The sequence below is a fragment of the Sus scrofa genome, chromosome 2 (assembly GCF_054392235.1).
Source record: "Sus scrofa isolate SSC_HxYL_T2T_F1_AM1 chromosome 2, Sscrofa_HxYL_maternal_Yorkshire_Landrace_v2.0, whole genome shotgun sequence".
Lineage (NCBI taxonomy): Eukaryota > Metazoa > Chordata > Mammalia > Artiodactyla > Suidae > Sus > Sus scrofa.
Genome location: NC_139384.1, coordinates 146,081,500 through 146,101,238, shown reverse-complemented (window position 1 = coordinate 146,101,238; position 19,739 = coordinate 146,081,500). Strand labels below are relative to the sequence as shown.

General features: G+C 51.6%; 1 protein-coding gene across 3 annotated transcripts in view; it reads left to right on the top strand.

Moving 5' to 3' along the window:
- The window catches only part of FSTL4 (follistatin like 4), a 725,863-nt gene that overhangs the window by 631,920 nt on the left and 74,204 nt on the right, over nucleotides 1-19,739 (top strand). For all 3 annotated transcript variants that reach the window (XR_014838793.1, XM_085014566.1, XM_021084752.2), the window contains exon 7: nucleotides 19,568-19,734. Coding sequence is in view for 2 of the 3 variants with exons in the window: in XM_085014566.1 (XP_084870692.1) it covers nucleotides 19,568-19,734 (167 nt within the window). In the remaining variant the exon portion in view is untranslated. The remainder of the gene's footprint in view (nucleotides 1-19,567; nucleotides 19,735-19,739) is intronic.

Here is a 19,739-nt window from a genome sequence, read left to right as displayed (position 1 = left end):
TAATATTGCCTGAAGTCTGGGAGAGTTATGCCTCCTGCTTGATTTTTATTCCTCAGGATTGCTTGGCAGTTCTGGGTCTTTTGTGGTTCCATATAAATTTTTGGGTTGTTTGTTCATTCTGTGAAAAATTTCATGTGTAATTTGATAGGGATTGCACTGAATCTATAGATTGCTTTGGGTAGTATGGCCATTTTTACAATATTAGTTTTTCCCACCCACCCAGGACCATGGAATGTCTTTCCATTTCTTTGAATCCTCTTTAATTTCCTTGATCAATGTTTTATAGTTCTCAGCATATAAGTCTTTCACCTCCTCGGTCAGGTTTATTCCCAGACATTTGATTTTTTGGGGATGCAATTTTAAAAGATATTGTATTTTTTAATTCCTTTTCTAATATTTCATTGTTAGTATACAGAAATGTGACTGATTTCTGAATATTAATCTTATATCCTGCTACTTTGCTGAATTTGTCAATCAGTTTGAGCAGTTTGGGGGTTGAGTCCTTAGGGTTTTCTATATATAATCATGTCATCTGCATACTGTGATAATTGTACCTCTTCTCTTCCATTTTGGATACCTTCTATTTCTTTTGTTTGTCTTATTGCTGTGGCTAGGACTTCCACTACTATGTTGAATAACAGTGGTGAGAGTGGGCACCCTTGTCTTGTTCCAGATTGTAGAGGGAAGGGTTTCAGGTTTTCTCCATTGAGTATTATATTTGCTATAGGTTTGTCGTAAATGGCTTTTATTATGTTAAGGTCTCTTCCCTCTATACCCACTTTGGTAAGAGTTTTTATCATGAATGGATGTTGGACTTTGTCAAATGCTTTTTCTGCATCTATCGAGATGATCATGTGGTTTTTTTACTTTTCTTTTGTTAATGTGGTGTATGATATTGATTGATTTGCGAATGTTGAACCATCCTTGTGAACCTGGGATGAATCCCACTTGATCATGGTGTATGATCTTTTTTTATATGTTGTTGGATTCAGTTGGCTAAAATTTTGTTGAGAATGTTTGCATCTGTATTCATCAAAGATATTGGCCCATACTCAGGGTTTCTTTTATGCATGTACAAACACCCACACAGGTATTTGTGTGACTCAGGATCAGATTCTACAGATTGTTTTACAACTTGCTCTTCTCACTTAAAACTTAACAACTCAGTGCAAACAGATTTACCTGGATCCTTCCAAATAGCTATATATTATTCTACTTGGGGCTGAAACATGGTGTATTTACCCAGTCCCCTGGTAATGGGCATCATGGTGTTCTTAGTTTGTCATTACCATGATCAATACTGCAATCAGCATCATTAGTCAAAGACATCTTTGCATATAAATCCATCAAAATTCGTGGAGGCTTCTGGAGAGGTCTGACCTGACAGCTCCTCCCAAAGTGACAGGCTCTTATCTCTGTATCTTATGGTTTCCAAAGCTAGGGCAGGACTAAACAGCCCACTCCCTCTTCCCTGTCTTGGGATGAAGAGAGAGTCAGCTGAGATTTGCTCTTGAAATTTGTTCCTGAGAAGCTGGGCTGCAAAGGCAGATGACCTCCAGATTGACTTCCAGAGGCTTCAGAAGCCCCTGGGACTTTTCAGTCATCCAGGAATTAATACGCATGAACCCAGTGTCCCAAAACAATTCCCAGGCCAGGTGCTGGTAGCTTACCAGACTCCTCCTCACAAATAGGCGATGGCACAAAAAGTGAGCTAGTTAGAGCTCTGGGTGTTGCCAATATCACTGTCCACCACGTGATATGAGAAGGCACAACTTTGACCAGCTCTGTGTTTAAAACTCAAAGTCTTCTGCCCTGAGACTGGTGACCTTGGAGCTCAGGCCACAGCGGGTGAAGCTCTGAGGAGGGGTGAATCTAGCCTCTGATCTTGGTGAGCAGTGTCCCTTCTAAGCCCTGTTGGTGGATTCATCCTGAGTTATCCTTATGTTCTGATAACCAACCCAGATGTGTCTGGCAACTTTCCAAGGTGACGCCCTCTTTAAAGCTTGTGTTATGATCAACTGGATTTTTCAAAGAAATGAATGCATATTGGCTACGATTTTATCTAAGCCCATTGAACTGGTTTTGGCTTTTCTTTTCCCTTTAAATGTGAAATTGCTCACTTTCAACTCAAGAACTGGTGTTAGTGAAAGCAAATTCCTCCCCGAGTTGCTGGCAAACCCGGCACATCAATGATCTTTTATGCTGAGGCTGGATGTGGCCCAGATTCCTTCTCAACATGACCAATTAGATTGGCTGCACACATTGAACCCACTGGCCATATCTGCCAGCACAGGCATAAGAGATGGACCATAATGTGACAGGTGAGTGCTGGCAGCCCAACATCACACCAACACCTGTGGTGCCCAGATTCACAAGCTTATTTTATTTTATTTTATTTTATTTTATTTTATTTTATTTTATTTTATTTTATTTTATTTTATTTTGGATGCACCTTCAGCATATGGAAGTTCCCTGGTCAGGGATTGAATCCGAGCCTCAGCTGCAACCTACACCATAGCTTCGGCAATGCCGGAACCTTAACCTGCTGTGCTACCATGGGAACTCCTTAATTTAATTTTTAAATTTAAAAAAACTTAGAGGACTAATTCAGGGTGGCCAACTTTTCATTTATGCAAGTAAGAACTAGTAGCTTCTACTATTACCACAACATCATTTTAAAAAGGGCATAAGTCAGAAAGGAAGTAATTCCAGATTAAAAGAAGGACCACTGGCAGCCTTAGAGTAACAGCAAGAACATTACACACACACACCCCTCACGCACTCCAGAAAAGACATTTTTCGTGGGGTGACACTAGCCCTCAGACCAGAATTTGACCTTGTGCCACATCTGGAGGAAAGCATCTGATTCCAGGTGGATTTCCCAGCTCTGTGTGGTACTGGCACTGGGCCACTCACAGCATCACCCCAGCCAAATTGGGCCTGATATCTCCTCTAGTTTGGCTGGTGGAGGAGAAGGCCTCTCCCATTTCCCTAGTTGCTTTTAATATTTTCTCTTTGTCTTTAATTTTGGTCAGTTTGATTAATATGTGTCTCAGCACATTCCTCCTTGGGTTTATCCTATAAGGAACCCACTGTGCTTCTTGGACTTGAATTACTATTTCCTTTCCCATGTTAGGGAATTTTTCGGCTATTATCTCTTCAAATATTTTCTCAACCTTCCCCGTCCTTCCGGGGCCCTAAAATGCAAATGTTGGTGCATTTAGTGTTGTCCTAGAGGTCTCTTAGACCGTCCCCATTTCTTTTCATTCTTTTTTCTTTATTTTGTCTTGTGTAAGTGATTTCCACCAGTCTGTCTTCCATCTCACTTATTCATTCCTCTGCCTCATATATTCTGCTATTGATTCCCTCTAGCATTTTTTTTTTCATTTCAGCTATTGTGTTGGTCATCTCTGTTCTTTAAATCTTCTATTTCTTTGTTAAACATTTCTTGTAATTTTTTGGCTTTGCCTCCAGTTTTTTTCTGAGATCTTGGATCACCCTTACTATTATAACTTTACAGTCCTTTTCATGTAGGTTGCTTATCTCCACTTCATTTCGCTCTTCTTCTGGGGTTTTGTCTAGTTCCTTTGTCTGGAACATATTTCTCTGCCATCTCATTTTGTCTAGCTTTTGGTGTTTGTGGTCTCTTTTCTGCAGGCTACAGGGTTGTAGCCCCTCTTGCTTCTGGTGTCTGCCTCCTGGTGGGTGAAGTTGGTCCAGGGACTTGCACCAGCTTCTTGATGGCAGGAACTGGTGCCTGCCCACTGGGGAGAGGAGCTAGATATTGTCCCTCTGGTAGGTGGGGTCATGTCAAAGAGTGGGATCAGAGGCGACTATGTGCCTAGGAGGACTTTAGGCAGCCCATCTGTTGATGGGTGGGTCTGTGTTCCCACCCTGTTGGTTGTTTGGGAACTTCTCAGCACTAGAACTGGCAGGCTCTTGGGTGGGACCATATTTTTTCAAAATGACAGCCTCCAGGGGACCTCACACTGATGATTATTCCCTGAGACCTCTGCCTTCAATGTCCCAATCCCACAGTGAGCCATAGCCAACCCCTAACTCCCCAAGAGATGCTCCAAGATCTCCAGATAAGTCTGGCCCAGATTCCCTTTTTTTTTTTTTTTTTTTTTTTTTTTTTTTTTTTTGTCTTTTTGCCTTTTCTATGGCAGCTCCTGCAGCATATGGAGGTTCTCAGGCCAGGGGTCCAATCGGAGCTGTAGCCACTGGCCTACACCAGAACCACAGCAACATGGGATCCAAGCCACGTCTGCAACCTACACCACTGCTCACGGCAACACCGGATCCTTAACCCACTGAGCAAGTCTAGGGATCGAACCCCCAAGCTCATGATTCCTAGTCGGATTCGTTAACCACTGAGCCATGATGGGAACTCCTGGCCCAGATTCTTATGGAGTCCTCACTTTTCCCTGTGACCCAGTTCATGTGAAACCTTGTGTGCACCCTCCAAAAGCAGAATCTCTGAAGCCCCACTGGCCTTCAAAGCCAGATGCTCTGGGGTCTCCTCTTCCCAATTCCAGACCCCCAGGCTGGAGAGCCCGACCTGCAGTTCAGAATTCTCACTCCTGTGGGAGAGCCTCTGCAATATAGTTATTTTCTAGCTTGTGGATCATCTACCCAGCAGTTACGGGATTTACTTATATGGCAAAAGTGCCCTTTTTACCATCTCATTGTGACTCCTTTGTTTTCTTTGGGAATAGGATATCTTTGTTGATAGTTTCCACCTATTTTGTCCAGGATTGTTCAGCAGTTAAGTGTGATTTGGGTGTTTTCATGAGAGGAGCTGAGCTCAAGTCCTTCTACTTGGCAATCTTGTCTCTCATCTCAGGGCCTGTAGAATCAAAATCCTGAGTTTTTCTTACCACTACTATTCCTCCTCCCAGGAGAGTAGTCCTGAGAAATGGGGTCATGGAGAATCCATGGGGAGAGGCAACACAAGGACAGAGCCCACTCTGCCCAGCTGACAGGCCACACCCTCCACCTTTGTGACTTATGGGGACCTTGGTGCTCTCCAAGGGCCTGGAGGAAGTGTCATAACTACCCCATCTGATTCCTATGAGCACCAAGGTCCCCATGAGTCACAAAGGTGGAGGTTCTGACTGAGAGCACCCAGTGCAGGGCCAGAACCAAAGGGGAAGCCTGATCACTTCTCTTGGCTAGTGACCCCTACAGCTGCAGCTGCTACAGGCTGACCACACCTGATCCACAAGGGGACAGCCCAGTTCCCTGGAGACAGGGGTAGATGATGTCCTTTGCTCTCCACTTCCAGGGAACCACACCCCCACCCCCACCCCCACCAACTACTTAGTCAGTGGGGGGCTGGGCAGAGGTAGGCAGTTGCCTACCCTCTTCTCACAGAGAGACAGAGAAATCCTGGCCCTTCCCCATCTCCCAGGCTTCACTGACACCTAGGCCTTTGTTTCCTGCCATTCTAGATTTACCACCTTTTCTCCAAGGTCAGGAACAAGTGTGGAGAGCAGCTCTGGGGGAGGATGGTGAGGCTGGGGCTGCTAAATGGACCCTGCCAGAGCCAGGCAGGCCCACAGCTCACCAGGTATCTGCCCTCAGCTGCTCCTCAGCTGGGAGCGGGCCAGGCTTTCTGAACCGCATACATTTTAATGGACGCATTTCACTGGTGATTGCCCTGCGTGTGTAGGAGCTCATTAAACCAGTGTTGTTTCAGGACAGCAGGAAGCCGTTCTGCCCACAACTTCCTGGACTGTCTGTAGAAACGCCAGGAGAAAGGAAACTTATTTCAGCTCCCAAGGTCGTGTCATGGAAACAAGCATTCAGCAGGCTTGTTGGCTGCCCTTGCTGTGGTCTCTGTACCCCATGTTTGCATGCAGGGGCCCCCACATTGGGCCCATGCTTAGCATTGTGGCCAGTACTGGCCAGGCTCATGATGCCCAGCCGGGAGCTAACAAGAGTGCTGTGGTCATAGGCAGCCCTTTGGCCACTGTACTGGATACTGACTGTGCCCTCGCCCTTAACGACAACCCCCTTGTGGGCCTGGCATGTGGGGCAATGTGCTGGGACTTGCAGGGCTGGCCCCAACTGGGAATTCCAGGGGTCATATTAGCTCCAGGAACTGAGGGCCTGGCTCCCAGCAGGCACCTAGCCCATGAAGTGTGGTGTGAGTGTCCGTGTGAACGGATGGATGGATTTTCATATTCATGACTGCTTTCCAGTCTAAGAGCGGGCGCAGCTGGCTTCCGAGACCATAACTCTACTCTCCTGAAGTGCCATGGATGTAACAGAAGGAGCCTGTGACCAGTGACTCCTGCTATTTCCCAAGGACCACTAGGCTGGCCCATGGTCTGCTAGGGGACCGCGGTGTGTGGCATCCATGGAGCTGAGGGTGGGTGGAGGCCTCCTGGCGTCAGGGTCCTTTCCCCAACCCCAGCCTTCCCCAGGCACCTGTGGATGAGGGCTCAGGTCTGCAGAGGTGAGGTGAGATCGGAGGTACCTAGGATCAGGATCTGGGAGGGTCATACATTTAGCTGCTGTCAGATCCTAGGCAGGAACTAGTTTCTCAGAACGCTTTCCTTCCTGATGGGCCAGAGTGGAGACGGGAGTGAGGCTGAGAAGGGTCACCTTGGCATAGATGGGCTTGCAATGGGCAGGAAGGGTGCGCTCCCAGAGGTGCTGCACACACAGCCCGATGTCAGTATAAAGCAAGTGGGGGTGTGAAACTGGGGTCTCCAGGATTGGAGAAGTGGGGACAGGGGTCCTGGGATATCTGTGTAGTTTGTTCACATGCGTGGTATTTATAGAATCTACCTGATTGTTTTATTCCAAAGACTTCTGATGCTTTTGAACTTGAACCTGAGCCTATTTGTAAAATGTGCAAAAGAAAGACCAGGCCTGGGCCTGGCACAGCTTCACGTGCACGTTCCTGAGATGGGCTGTGACCCAGGCGAGGCCAAAACACATCCCCACACGCTGCGTGCAGGCCTCCCAATGTGGGAGCCATTTGTCACACGCTGACCTCTGCCCAGGCTGTGCATGTGCCCCCCCCTTCACCTGGGACACTGGGACCCCTACGGCAGCCCCAGCCTGCACGAAAGTGTTCACCTGTAACCGTTAGGTCATTCAGCACCGCAACCGCAAGCAAAACACACTTGAGACCAAGATAAATCAGGGTCTCTTGCCAGGGACCGTGGTGCCATTGCTGTTCCTAGGGCTTCCCCTGCCCCTCCCCCAGCCTGGCTGAGGTGCTGCCAGGGAGGGTGCAGAGGCACCACACTTAAGTCCAGTTTCCTTTCTCAGACTCATTAGCTGCTTGAGGATGAGATCCAGATCCTCTCCTGGATCTGCCACTGCCCCTCTCTCTCCAACCCCATCCACACAGATGCTAAGAAGTGGACAGCAGCGTGCAGAACTGCAGGGTGTTGGTCCTGCCACTGTGCCTCTCTGGGCCTGGCTCTCTCCATCCCCCACGTGGGGACAGGCCTGCCAATGGCACAAGACACAGGAGTGCTGGCCCTGCAGGGAAGCTGGGGGGCCTGCCAATCAGGCATCTCCTGCCTGCCTGAGTTCCCGGTGGGGTCATGACTCCCCTGCATTTGGTCTGGAGGTCAGTCCTCCGAAATGCAACCCCACCAAATACCGCATCTGTCAAACTGTAGAGGGGTGTTTAGTTTCACCACTGCTCTTGGGGTCGTTGGAGTTTCCGTCTTTCTGGGGGCTTATGCCTCAAGTGTCTGCTCTGGGTCCAAGGTAGGATATGCATGCAGAGACTGTGTTTTGGCTCAGGCTGCTTGAGAGCTGTGGCTGGAACCCGGTGCTCGTGGGCCTTAAACACCAGGCAGAGTTCTGCTCCCTCCAGAGACAGTGGGTGGGGAGGAAGCCTCAGGGTGGGGCGGACGCAGGGTAAGCTGGCTGTGGATGGAGCCAGTCCCAGACCAGAGGCTGCCATTTGGGCCAATAATGAGGTTCTGACCGTAGCAGCCTTGAAGAGATGAAGAAAAAGGGGTGGACTCAGAGGGATGCGAGGGCAGTCTGGCTGTGATTATAAAGATGGGGCGAGGTGGATGCGACTTGGGCTCATTCATCCCTAAAATGGACCGTTCACTCAGCCAGCCCGCAGACTCCACTTGTGCAGCGCAGGGCCGGCACTCCAGCGTCGAGTGTAGCGAGAAGCAATTTGCTCTGGGTCAAGATGTAGAGATTTCCAAACTGACAGATCGCAGAGGAGGCTTTGGAGAAGAAACGGAGGCATTTTTCTTAGCAGGCTCTGTCCTTGGACAAAGCATACATTATAGGGTTCTCTCTGAAAGATAATTTAAAGAACCTACCCAAGACAAAAGAGACAGATGAATATCCCATGCCAGGAAAAGAGATTTCTCATATCCCGACGTGTTGGTGCCATACATCTTACCCGACACTGGGAAGGTTTCAGCAAAGGCAAGGGAGTTGGTGTCTGTGTCACAGCTATGAGGATGACAACACCCACTCCTCCCCAGTCTCCTGCCTGCATGGGGACCCTGCCACCCTAGAAGCATCAGGGGGTTAGCAGGAAAGCCTGATGGCCAAGCCCAGGAGTTGGATGGCCTTGTCAAGCTGGGGTGAGGACCGAAGGTTGTCTTCTAACCTCCACGGTATAACCATCAGGATTGGGTCCATTACCCGCCCTGATGTCCATGAGCTGCATCCGGTCAGCTGAAGACCTGAATAAAACAAAAAGTCTGCACGAGAGCCAGTTCCTTTTCCCTGACTGCCTTTAAGCAGGCATGTGGGTCTTTTCTTCCCTTCAGACTCGAACTGAACCATCGTCTCTTCCTGGGTCCCAAGGCTGCTGGCTTTCAGGAGTGGACGGCTTCTCCCCGTTGCATGCCTGAAGCACTGTCCCCGCTCTGAGAGGGCACAGCCCGAGCTGCAGGCTGGAGGTGGAGGGAGCTGATGCACCGGGGACAGGCCCCCTGTCTGGCTTCTGCTGCTTGGACACACCCCATTCCCCCGGACACCAGAGGCTTGGGTCTGTTCCTGTGCTCTAACTGAAGGTTTTTAGTAACAAGAGTGCCACCATTGAGAAATCTCCTTTGCATCTTATTCACCAAAGAGACCCAGAATGTGTTTATAATGTACACTTCTGACCACATGCCTCGGGAAGGTGTGGAGGCTGTCAGTTACGACAGACCTGGCACCCCAAGACTGTGGGGTGGGGGGTCCCTGGACCTCTCCTCCCAGCTCGCCTCACCTCAGGGAATGGCTCTGTGTTAGGCAAGCAGGTCAAGCCATGATTGCAGGAAGGCGTCGTCCTGAAACCCCTTTCCTTTGCCCCCATATCCAAACTCTTTCCAAGCCCCATGCCTTCCTCTTCTCCGCATCCCCGCAGTCACCCCCTATTTCTCCCCTCAGCCACTGCCACTGCCTCCTGGATGGTCGCCCTGCATCCTTGCCTCACCCCCATTGGTCCTTTGTCCCACAGTAGCCAGAGTGATCCTTTGAGCATGCAAATCAGATCACAGGCCTCCTTAACCTAAAAATCCTTCCCATGGTTTTCCATTGACCTAAATTGAAACCATTGCATTCTCCTATAAAGAACTATGGCTCCCCCTGTTCCCCCTGGCCTCTTCCCACCTCTCTGTGTCTGTGCCGTGCACCCCAGCCTTTATTCCCTGTGCTTCGGCCACACTGGCCTTCTTCAGTTCCCAGAGCCTTCGAAGCCCCCATCCTACCTCAGGGCCTTTGCACGAGCTGTTTGACTAGAATGTCCTTATCCCATCCTTGGCCTGACAGGTTTCTTCTCCCCTTACAGATCTCTACCCAAGTATCTCCTCCCCAGAGTCTTCCACCACTGCTCTCGCTTGCATCTCGATGGGGCTTCCCACTATTCTCTCTCTTATCTTGTTCTTTCTACCCATAGAACATATGATGCTGTGTATCTATTTCCACATTCTCTCCCAGCCCACCCTCAGATGCCCCTCCCTTGGGCACAGAATTTGGACATGATCTAGTAGTGAAAGCAGTAGAAACGGCTGTGGGGTAAGTGAGTTCCCTGTGCAGAAGGTGTCTGGGGATTGGAACAGAAGGTAGACCTCCTTTTATCGGGGGATTCTCAGAGGCTTCCCGACCTCCCAAAGGTCTCATCCACGTCTCATTACAGTTTCCTCCATAAAATAAATTAACTTGTATTTCTTTCTCTTTGGGGGTAGAGCTGAGGAGGGCGTGTATTAGGTAATCAACACCAGATAGTATAGAAATCCTAAAACCTCGGCAGAAGAATGCAGTGAAGGCTGATTTCTCACCCCCATCAAGTCTGATAGAGTCAGGCAGCTCTCCTGGAGCAGCAACTCGGTGGCTCTGTTCTTGGTTCTCACAAAAGGCAATGGCCATACCATCTCCATGGAAGGAAAGAAGAGAGGGTGGATGATAACTGCCTCAGTTGGGGTTCTTCTGAGTGCCAGAACCAACAGGATAGATGGATGGATGGATCGATGGATCAGTGGATCGATGGATCGATGGATGGATGGATAGATCGATGGATGGTTGGATGGGTGGAGAGAGAGAGAGATTTATTATGAGGAATTGGCTCACATGATTATAGAAGCTAAGAATCCCAAGATCTGCAGTCAGCAAGCTGCAGGCCCAGGAGAGCAAAGGCATAGGTTCCAGTCTCAAACTCAGCAGCCTTGGGACCCAGGAAGAGAGGGTGTTTCAGTTCAAGTCTGAAGGGGAGAGAAGATCCACGTCCCCTCTTAAAGGCATCAGGGAAAAGGACTCTCTCTGATGCAGACTTTTTGTTTTATTCAGGTCTTCAGTTGACTGGATGTAGCCCATGGACATTAGGGAGGCTTATCATCTTTGCTCAGTCTGTTGATTCCACTATGCATCTCATCCAGAAACATCCTCACAGATACACCCAGAATAATGTTCCGCCAATTTTCTGTGACCCTTATGGCCCAGTCAAGATGATACATAAAATCAACCATCGCAATGACAAGTCGTGCAGCCAATTCATATTCTTTCAGTCAGAACCAGTCAGGCAGCTACATCCTAGCTCCCAGAGGGGCTGGGAAATGAACCAGCATCTGGGCACACATAGCATGGCACCCTCTTGCTGGTTAGGTAAAAGCTGTCTGCTCATCTCCACCAACAGCCTGTTCGAGAGATTCTAGATCCATTCTTTGACATCTATATGAGTTTTTGCAAGTTCTGTGTAACTGGCATATAATTGCATCAGATAATACATTCGTTTCTCTGCAGTCACCAAAGGACAACTTAGGTTGAAATACTTTCCTTTTGAAAATATCTTGAGCAGAGGTGCATCTATCACCTTTGGGAGACGGCAGGGCATGGAGACACATAGACCAGCCGGCCTGACCGAGGCTCCCCCAGGCACCAACACCAGCTAGGGAGGCGGCGTGGAGGCCACACACCCTGCTGACCAAGACACCCTGGGCTCTCCACCTCAGCATGCTTCTGCTGATGTCTCTGCTACCTGCCACACCTGTGACACCCCAGGGAATCCTGAGACGGTGGTGTCGCAGCCACTGGGCTCTGAGCTCAGGTCTACCCTCCTCCTCATTTGCACACAGAAATCACACTGCAGTTCAGTTGTCCCAAAACCAAAAGGCTTCACTGGCCAGAGGAGGCAAGACAGAGCCCTAGAGCTCAGAGGATGCCCAGGTGACCTTGCCCTGCACGGACGCCTCCTGCAAACAAGGAGAAGGCTACACCAGACTTGGGCTTGTTGGGAGTGGGACATGGGTCTGCCTTCTGCGTCCAGCCCCACAGAGCCCAGTGCTGGGCACACAGGAAGAGCTCTATATACCAAAAGGTGGCAGTCAGGCTCTGCAAGAGCCAATGCTCTGCACTGAGGTCTGTGGTCAGGCTTCTGTGGCCTGCTGTCCCCCTGTGTGCCCCTTGACCCCCTGATGAGCCAGGAGCCCCAGGTTGATAGCCTCTAGGCCTCTTCTGCTTGCTGGCCTAGTCCCACTGTATCCTGGCACATAGTAGGTGCTTAATAAATAATTGTTGCAGGAACGCTACCCTCATTGCTCACTTGCTTAAAGCTATGTCAGTCCCTTTTGTGTACTAGGAATTGTTTTAGATGCTGGGATACCAAAGAAATAAAACAGATAGGGTCTCTGTCTTCGCGCAGCTTCTAAAGGTATCTGTTTACATCTGAGAGCAGAGGTGATTACTGAACTGCAAAAATGATTGAAGCAACCCCAAACAACATAAGTCAAATGAGAAAGTCAATTCCCTGCAGATCTGGAGAAAGTCAATTACCCCAGATCTTAACTAGTAAGTTTATTCCCATCCCCAGAATGAAGCAAGCAAAAGGGACTATGACAACGGCACACAAATTGAATCTGATTCTGCGTAAAGAGGCAGGAAATTTTGAACGAGTGCAGGTCTGGTTAGCCCAGAGCCACCTCTGCAGGCTGGACATGCCCCAGTGCTCAACATGCAGGTCAAAGTGAAAGGCCCCCAACCCCCCTGTTCCCAGCCTTCCTCCCATAAAGTTCCAGCAGATGTTTGAAGGGAGCCCAGAGCAGCAGGCTCTGGTGCCTGGTGGCAGGGAGGAGGGAAGGCACAGAGCCCTCCCATCACCTCCTTGCAGGGTGAGCCAAAGCAGCCACACCCTGTAAACGCCAGGGGAAGCCACTGGGTACAGGGGATGTGAGATGTCACCTGTCCCCTACTTGATTGGGAGACCTTAGTTTCTGTCCCACTCACCAGCTTCACAGCACGGGGCACACCCACTTAGGCAACTCCCAGCCCACCTGGGTGGTTCCCCCAGGGCACTGGAGACACATCATCACCGTAGGAGGAGGACCATATAAAATGAGCTACAGCTGCAGAGAGGTCTCTAAGCTCCCAGCCCGGGGTCTCTCACCAGTTTGCCCTGGTTCCCAGCCAGCTGCTGAGCCCAGGTTTGCCCTGAGCCGGGCTCAGTCAATACGTTGATGTGCGGACCAGTAGCCTGAGCCTTTGACACAGTCTTTCCACCCAGAGCATCATTGGAAAAACGACAGATGTCCAGGTGGCAATGTGTTCCATTCGTGCATTTCTAGCATAGGAAAACTAACGCCAACTTGACAGGAATTTGAGAAATTTAATTTCTATTGCCGTGAAGCACCAGAAGCCTGCTCGAGAGGGTGCTGATGGGTTTATGAGTGTCTCATCGAGTTCAAGTCAGTGTGAGAAATAGCGCCTGAGATTAAAGGAAAGCTGTAATGGGAACTTAAACCCAATTCTCCCGCGACTCACATGTCATGGGCTCCTGCTTCCAGGAAGGGTGCTTGTGTGCCTGCTCACGGGGGGCCCGTTGATCCCCTGCGCTGCCCCTTCCGCAAGCTCCAAGGAGCAGGAAGAGCCTGTGTGCAGAGAGGGGCATGAGGGCCGTGACTACAAAGCCAAGCACACTGCCACTCTGGTTTGAAGGGCTTAGACAGCCAGCAAGGAGTCCCCAGGACTTGGCCTGAAACCCCCCTGCCATGTGCCCAGCACCATGCCAGGCACTGAGCACCAGTCTGCTCTGCCAGGACCCCCTGCCGACGTGCAGCCCGCTAAGTGCATTGGGAAGTTCTCTCATGCCGACCCACCTGCGCTGACTTTGACAGTCCTGGCAGTGCCACCTGAGGCTCTTCCAGGAGGAGCAAGGGAAGCCAAATGATGCCCAAGGGCCTTGCCCATCGGGAGAAAGGGGTCCCAGACTGTGAGGAAGCCCAAGTTCCCTCTCCCTGGAACTGCCTACGCACCGGGCAGCCTCCCGGAACAGCGACTGCCCAGCAGGTGCCAGACAAGCTCCCCAGCCAGCCCTCCCTTTCCAGGGACACCTGCCTCTTTCCACAAAGATATTCTCACCCCAGACCTGACATAAGCCCCAAGCCCGGCCCTCTCTCCCATCCCCACCACACTCTGGGCACAGGGAGGATTTTGTGGCTTGGTCCCTAGAAACCGTGGGACCCTTCCCACAGAGTGGCCCATGGGACTGCAGGTGGCCAGCACCGTGGGAGCAGCAGAGCCATGGCCTGCAGCTGAAGGACCCCTCCTTGGCCCCTCCACAGGCCACTCCCCAGAGGGCTATGTTGTGGCTTTTCCACCTCCCTCTCCTGTGACTCTTGGCCCCACCAGAGAAGAGTCCAGGCCTGGACATTTACGAGGCCCCTGCTGTACCAGTGAACCTGGTCAGGCGTGGGGTTCAGCCCACAGTAGAAGTTCAGTCACTCTGGGCTCACTGAACACACATGAGGGCTGTCACCACAAGTCCCAGGCTGCCTGGCCCTCCTCGTGCCCCCATCACAACAGGAGGCTCCAGAGGACTGTAGGGTCCCCTCGGCTGGGCCACACCACTGCCACCAGGCCCTCCCCCACTACTCTCCAGCGGTGGGGCAGGTGTGGGCAGGCTGCTAACAGAACTCAGGTTTCCTTCTTTTTTTTTTTTTTTTTTTTTTTCATTTTAAGGGTCGCACCTGTAGCACATGGAGTTTCCCTGACTAAGGGTCTAATCAGAGCTACAACTGCCAGCCTACCTCACAGCCACAGCAACACGGGATCCAAGCCGCGTCTGTGACCTACACCACAGCTCACAGCAACACCAGATCCTCAACCCACTGAGCAAGGCCGAGGATCGAACCCGCAGCCTCATAGTTCCTAGTTGGATTTGTTTTCACTGCATCACGACGGGAACGCCCAGGTTTCCTTCTGATGACTCGCGTTGTCTTCACAACCCGGCTCCACCATCTTCCCATCCTCATCTGGCACCAGGTCAGGGCTTCCAGATGGGCTATGAAGGGTCGGAGGGGCTGGAAGGGGCCTCTCTGTGTCTCTGTGATGGTCTCAGGGTGTCAGTCTGCCCAACACACGCTTTCGGTCATGACATGTGAGTCCACCCCCAGCCACCCAGCAAGCACCTGGCTCTGAGGTGGCCACATGACCCAGGCCTGGGGTCAGTGACTCCACTGCCTGGCCTTAGTGACTGCTTGGTGGACGAACCCAGGAGGTGATCCTAGGCAATCAGAGTTCTCCCCATTGCTTTTAACAAGGGCTCTTGGGAAAGATTTGAGCCCTTTCTCTGGGACCCCGGGCACAGGGACACTGTGAGCGTGGAGCTGCCCCTGGATGTCTTGCAGCCAAGCAGAGAGTGCCGTGGTCGAGGACCCTGGAGGCCTGCAAGCTGCCCACACCTTAAATTTCCCAGTTCTGGGCATTAAGAGCCTCCCCCTTCCTTTTTCCCCTAAGCTGGTTGAGTACAACTGAGAGCTTCTGTTACGGAAGCCTGAAAAAGCCCTGAGAAATTCACCAGTACACCCTCTTTCAATCTTCTTCACCCAGTGTCTGTCTCAGCATCTCCTGATGTGAAAACTTCAGGGTCCCAGAAACATGAGGTCATCCCAGAGGTAGGGACCAAGAGTGTGAGGGTCTCAGAATAGACAAGGAGAAGGCACCCAGCAGGCACGTGCTTAGGCCGAAAACCACAACGGGAGGGGAGCAGTGGGCCCCAGGTCAGGTTGCCTGGGAGGAGAGTCGGGTCAAGGGCACGGACTGTTCGGAATTGTCCGTGGTGAATCTGGGGCTGATGGGGGAGTCGCTAGTAGCCTTTGAGCAGGGCTATGATGTATCTTGTATGCTGAGCGGTGACCAGGACACTCGTGGGCATCAGGAGCATCTTGGAGGGGTGACCACGATGGAGGCTGTTGAGAACCTGGGTAAAGAGGAAAGGGAGGGTCCAGGGGGTTTCAGGAGGGCCCCCCCCCTTGGGGCTTGGTGACTGTTCATGCTGCCACTTGCACCATCACACCCAAGTGGGCAGATACTAGAGGTAGGGCACTGGGGGACAAAGGCAGCAGCAGCCAGTAGCTCCTGGCAGGACCGAGGAGGGTGAGTGAGGATGTCAGCCCAGAACCAGATGCTTGGAGTCCCAGAGCCTAAAAGCTGGCTAGACCCCCAGAACCCTCCTAGCCACACCCACATTTTATGGATGTCTAAACTGAAGCCCAGGGACAGGAAGGGACCTGCCCAAGGCCACTCGGGTGTCACCAGCAGAGCCAGGCCTAGAGGCCAGGTGTCCAGAGCCATCACCTGGCAGCCTGGCCTCTGCCCTGTTCACTCGAGGCCCAGCCTGTGACACTGCCTCATTTTTTCCCCGCCTGGGAGGTCACTTGGCAGGGAAGTGCGCCCTGCGGGGGAAAGACATGCTGAACAGTAAATAACCGGGAGTGAAGAGTGGTTCCGTGGCCATAAATCTCTCTAGAATTTTAAATGGATCTGGGGAATATTGACATGAACTAAATCTAATAAAACATTCATTTAATTAAACTTTAAATGATCCAAATATTTGCTGTGTGGTTAATATTTGTGTAGCTGACAAGAGCAGAATTATGATGGTTTTGTCAGGATTCGTGCATTCTAATTTTGCATGAGTCTTTCCTGCAAAAAGCGCGCCTCTTCAGACATACAGATGCTCGGGGGCGCACTCAGGGAAGATGCGGGAACTGCTAGCCCAGTGGTGGCGGGTGGGACACACACGTTTCCCACTCGGGTCGGTTTGTGTGCTTCAGCCCTGTGCTGCCGGGTCTTGCAGACAGTTTTCTACAGCTATTTAAAATGCGTGGCTTTGGGGCCACTGGGAGGAAGGGACTCCTGCATCGCACAGAAGCCTTACATTCCCCTGCTCCTAGCCTGGTATTTAGGGCCCCCCAAGACCCCACCAACCAGCCTGCCTCACTTTCCCCATCCCCCACCCGCAGCCCCCTTTCCATGTACCTCCCCCTGTCTCCAGTTTCTTAAGACAATGCTTCTCAGGTACCACGGAGCCCCAAGCTGCTTGTTAAAACCTGATGCCCATCTTGCCACCAGAGTCTGTATCTGCCTGGGGCAGGCATCTGTGTTTTGATCAGTCACCCCCAGAGTTGAGATGCGGGGGGGGCAGGGGGCCCGCACCTGGGCAAGCAGAGTTCTGGGGCCCAGGGGAGCTCCTTCTTCCTCCCAGGGCCCCTCCCTGGCTTCCCACTTGGCCTTTTCCTTGTACTTGCACTGGCGCAAATGTGCAAAGAAAACACAGGTTCCTTTTGTAAGATACCTGACCTCTTCCCAAGGCCCACCCACCAGCCGCTGGGAGAAAATGCACTTTGCACAATCCACTGCAAAGCTTAGTCCAAGCTGATCATTTTAACAGTCCATATCAGTAATGCCCTCGTGAATAAAAATGCTCTGGGTCTCCAGTTCCCAGCTCCCCGAGCTGGTTTCCGAGTGTGGAGAGACGCATACGGCTGTTCTCTGCCACCTGCGCTTCCGCTGCAAGGCCCCAGGGTCGCCCTGTCTGCAGGCACACATGGCAGAGGCCAGCCCTGGCTGTGCTCTCAGTCTGGGTCTGGACACTCTTAGCCTGGCGAGCTCCAAGTCTAATGCTCCCCCGCAGTTTGGCCTCCCAAGCCACCACTGGCGCTAGGCACCCCACTGGAGGCCGTACGCAGGTCCGAGAGTATGATGCAGTCCTCGGGTACAAAGGCACAGAGCCCCTCATGGCCCAGCCAATGTGCAGCCAGGAACCCCGGAGCCTCTCCATGCCTGGCACCTGCCACTCCTGTGGGGTCAGCCCCCTATTCTCACATGCCCTGGGGACCATTTCACACCCCTTCCTGCTTCCACAGAGCAGGGAGCCTCATGGCTCATCCAAGGAGGAAGAGGTCCCTCCTGTGCGCTTGGGGAGAGCTCTGGGTTCTGCGTGCAGAATTCTAGCAGACTCCTCTCCCCCTCTCCGCCTCTCTGCCTCTCCAAAGCCTGAGTCTTGCTACAGACGGCTAGTGCCTTCTCTGCCCTGAGCAATAAGCCTCATGACTTGGAGGTGGGAGGGCAGCAAGCAGAACATGATTTAAGAGGGAACTTGAAATGCATCACTTTAATGTTTGTAAAATATTATGCCGCTTGCGTCTGCATCAATCAACCGGTGCTTATCTTTCCTCGTGCCGTTCCTTCACAGGGAGTCACATTTTTCCTGTGTGTGATTGTCCCCTCTCCACTGGCCTGTTGGCTTTTTTTCCTTCTTTATTTTCCATTTTCTCCATTTTTCATCCATCCATCCAACAAGCACTGATTAAGTACCTCGTATATATCTTGTTTGTCGTTGTGTGCCCAGGGCCAGGCCACTGCATGTTTATGGAGAGGAAGCGTTTTGCTGCTCAGCATCTGACCTCGCTGCACCTGCTTTGCAGTGCGTGGCACCTGCAGCCACTTTGGCTCCCCTTCCCTTCCCCCCTCCCACACACGCTGATCAGAGGGTGTGAACACAGATATATCACCTGGCTATGGCTCAAAAGTGTCCCACTGAGTCACAGAGCTCAGTTTCCAACTCTGTGCTTTGCTCCACACCTGTCAGGCACCCCCGCCCCCTGCCCCAGGTCCCAGCATCTTTGCTGGTGACCCAGAGTAAACACAGGCCCCCAGAGCCAGCACACCTCCCTCTGCTCACGCTGCCTCCCCAAGCTCCCTAAGTAGATTTGGGGACAGAGCAGTGGGGAGGCAGTCCAGTCAGTGGGCTGGTACCTCTGCCTCCAAGCCCCATCCCATGTTGCCATTTGAACACCATGAGTTTGATTTTGTTCATAAATCCTGAAAATTTCAAAAGGCCTGTGATTGCAGGGAGATATTTTAGACTTTTCCCATTTGCCTGAAGAATGATCAGTCCTTTTGTTGTTGTTGTTTTTAGGGCCACACCCACGGCATATGGAGGTTCCCAGGCTAGGGGTCAAATCGGAGCTGCAGCTGCCAGCCTACACCACAATCACAGCCACAGCCACAGTAACGCGGGGTCTGAGCCATGTCTGGGACCTACACCACAGCTCATGGTAACACCAGATCCTTAACCCACTGAAAGAGGCCAGAGATCGAACCTATAACCTCGTGGTTCCTACTCGGATTTCGTTTCCACTGTGCCATGATGGGAACTCCCAAATGATCAGTCCTAATGCCAGTTATCAAGTGTAAATGGCAAAGATTAATACTTCGTGCAGCTCAAACTACATTTCAAATAATTAAAGGCTAAACAAAAAAAAATTCAAGGCCACAGTGCATGGTCCCTGAACAGAAGTCCAAGTTCAAAGAATCCTCAGACAGAAACAAACCTTCAAAGGTCAGCCAGTTCCTTCCCCAGACTTCAGACGGCACAACCTTTAATTTCCCCCCCGGTGGATGAGAAACCTGTCAGCCCAGCCAGCAGCGCTTGACTGCACTTAGCAAGGCCCTGACTTCGTGGGGCCTGGCGAGCACAGAGCAGGGCCAGCACCTCTGGCTCCCAGGTCTCAGCGTGGCAGCCCACGTAGCCCAGGCAGCCCACCTTCTTGGCGGACGCACAGATCCACAGCCCAGATGCCTCCCCTGTGCTCATTGTGGTTCCCGACCTGACCTGATGCACAGAGAGCCCTTTGAGCATTTAACCAAATGCCCCCGGGAGATGTGTCCATCTGAACATGTGTCAGCGCATTGTGGACGATGATCCGGTCCCCTGACCTGCCTGGATCCCTGAGGCTATATCGCTTCGAGGAGCGACTCCAGCCCCTGGGTCTGCAGCTAACAAGCCTTCTCCTTTTCCCTGCAGAGGTGGTTCAGCTCAGCCTCGCCCCAGAGGAGAGGGTCAGCGTGGCCACAGTGACCGTGGGGCTGAGCACGGTGCTGACCTGCGCCATCCGCGGAGACCTGCGGCCACCCATCATCTGGAAGCGCAATGGGCTGGCCCTGAACTTCCTCGATTTGGAAGACATCAATGTAAG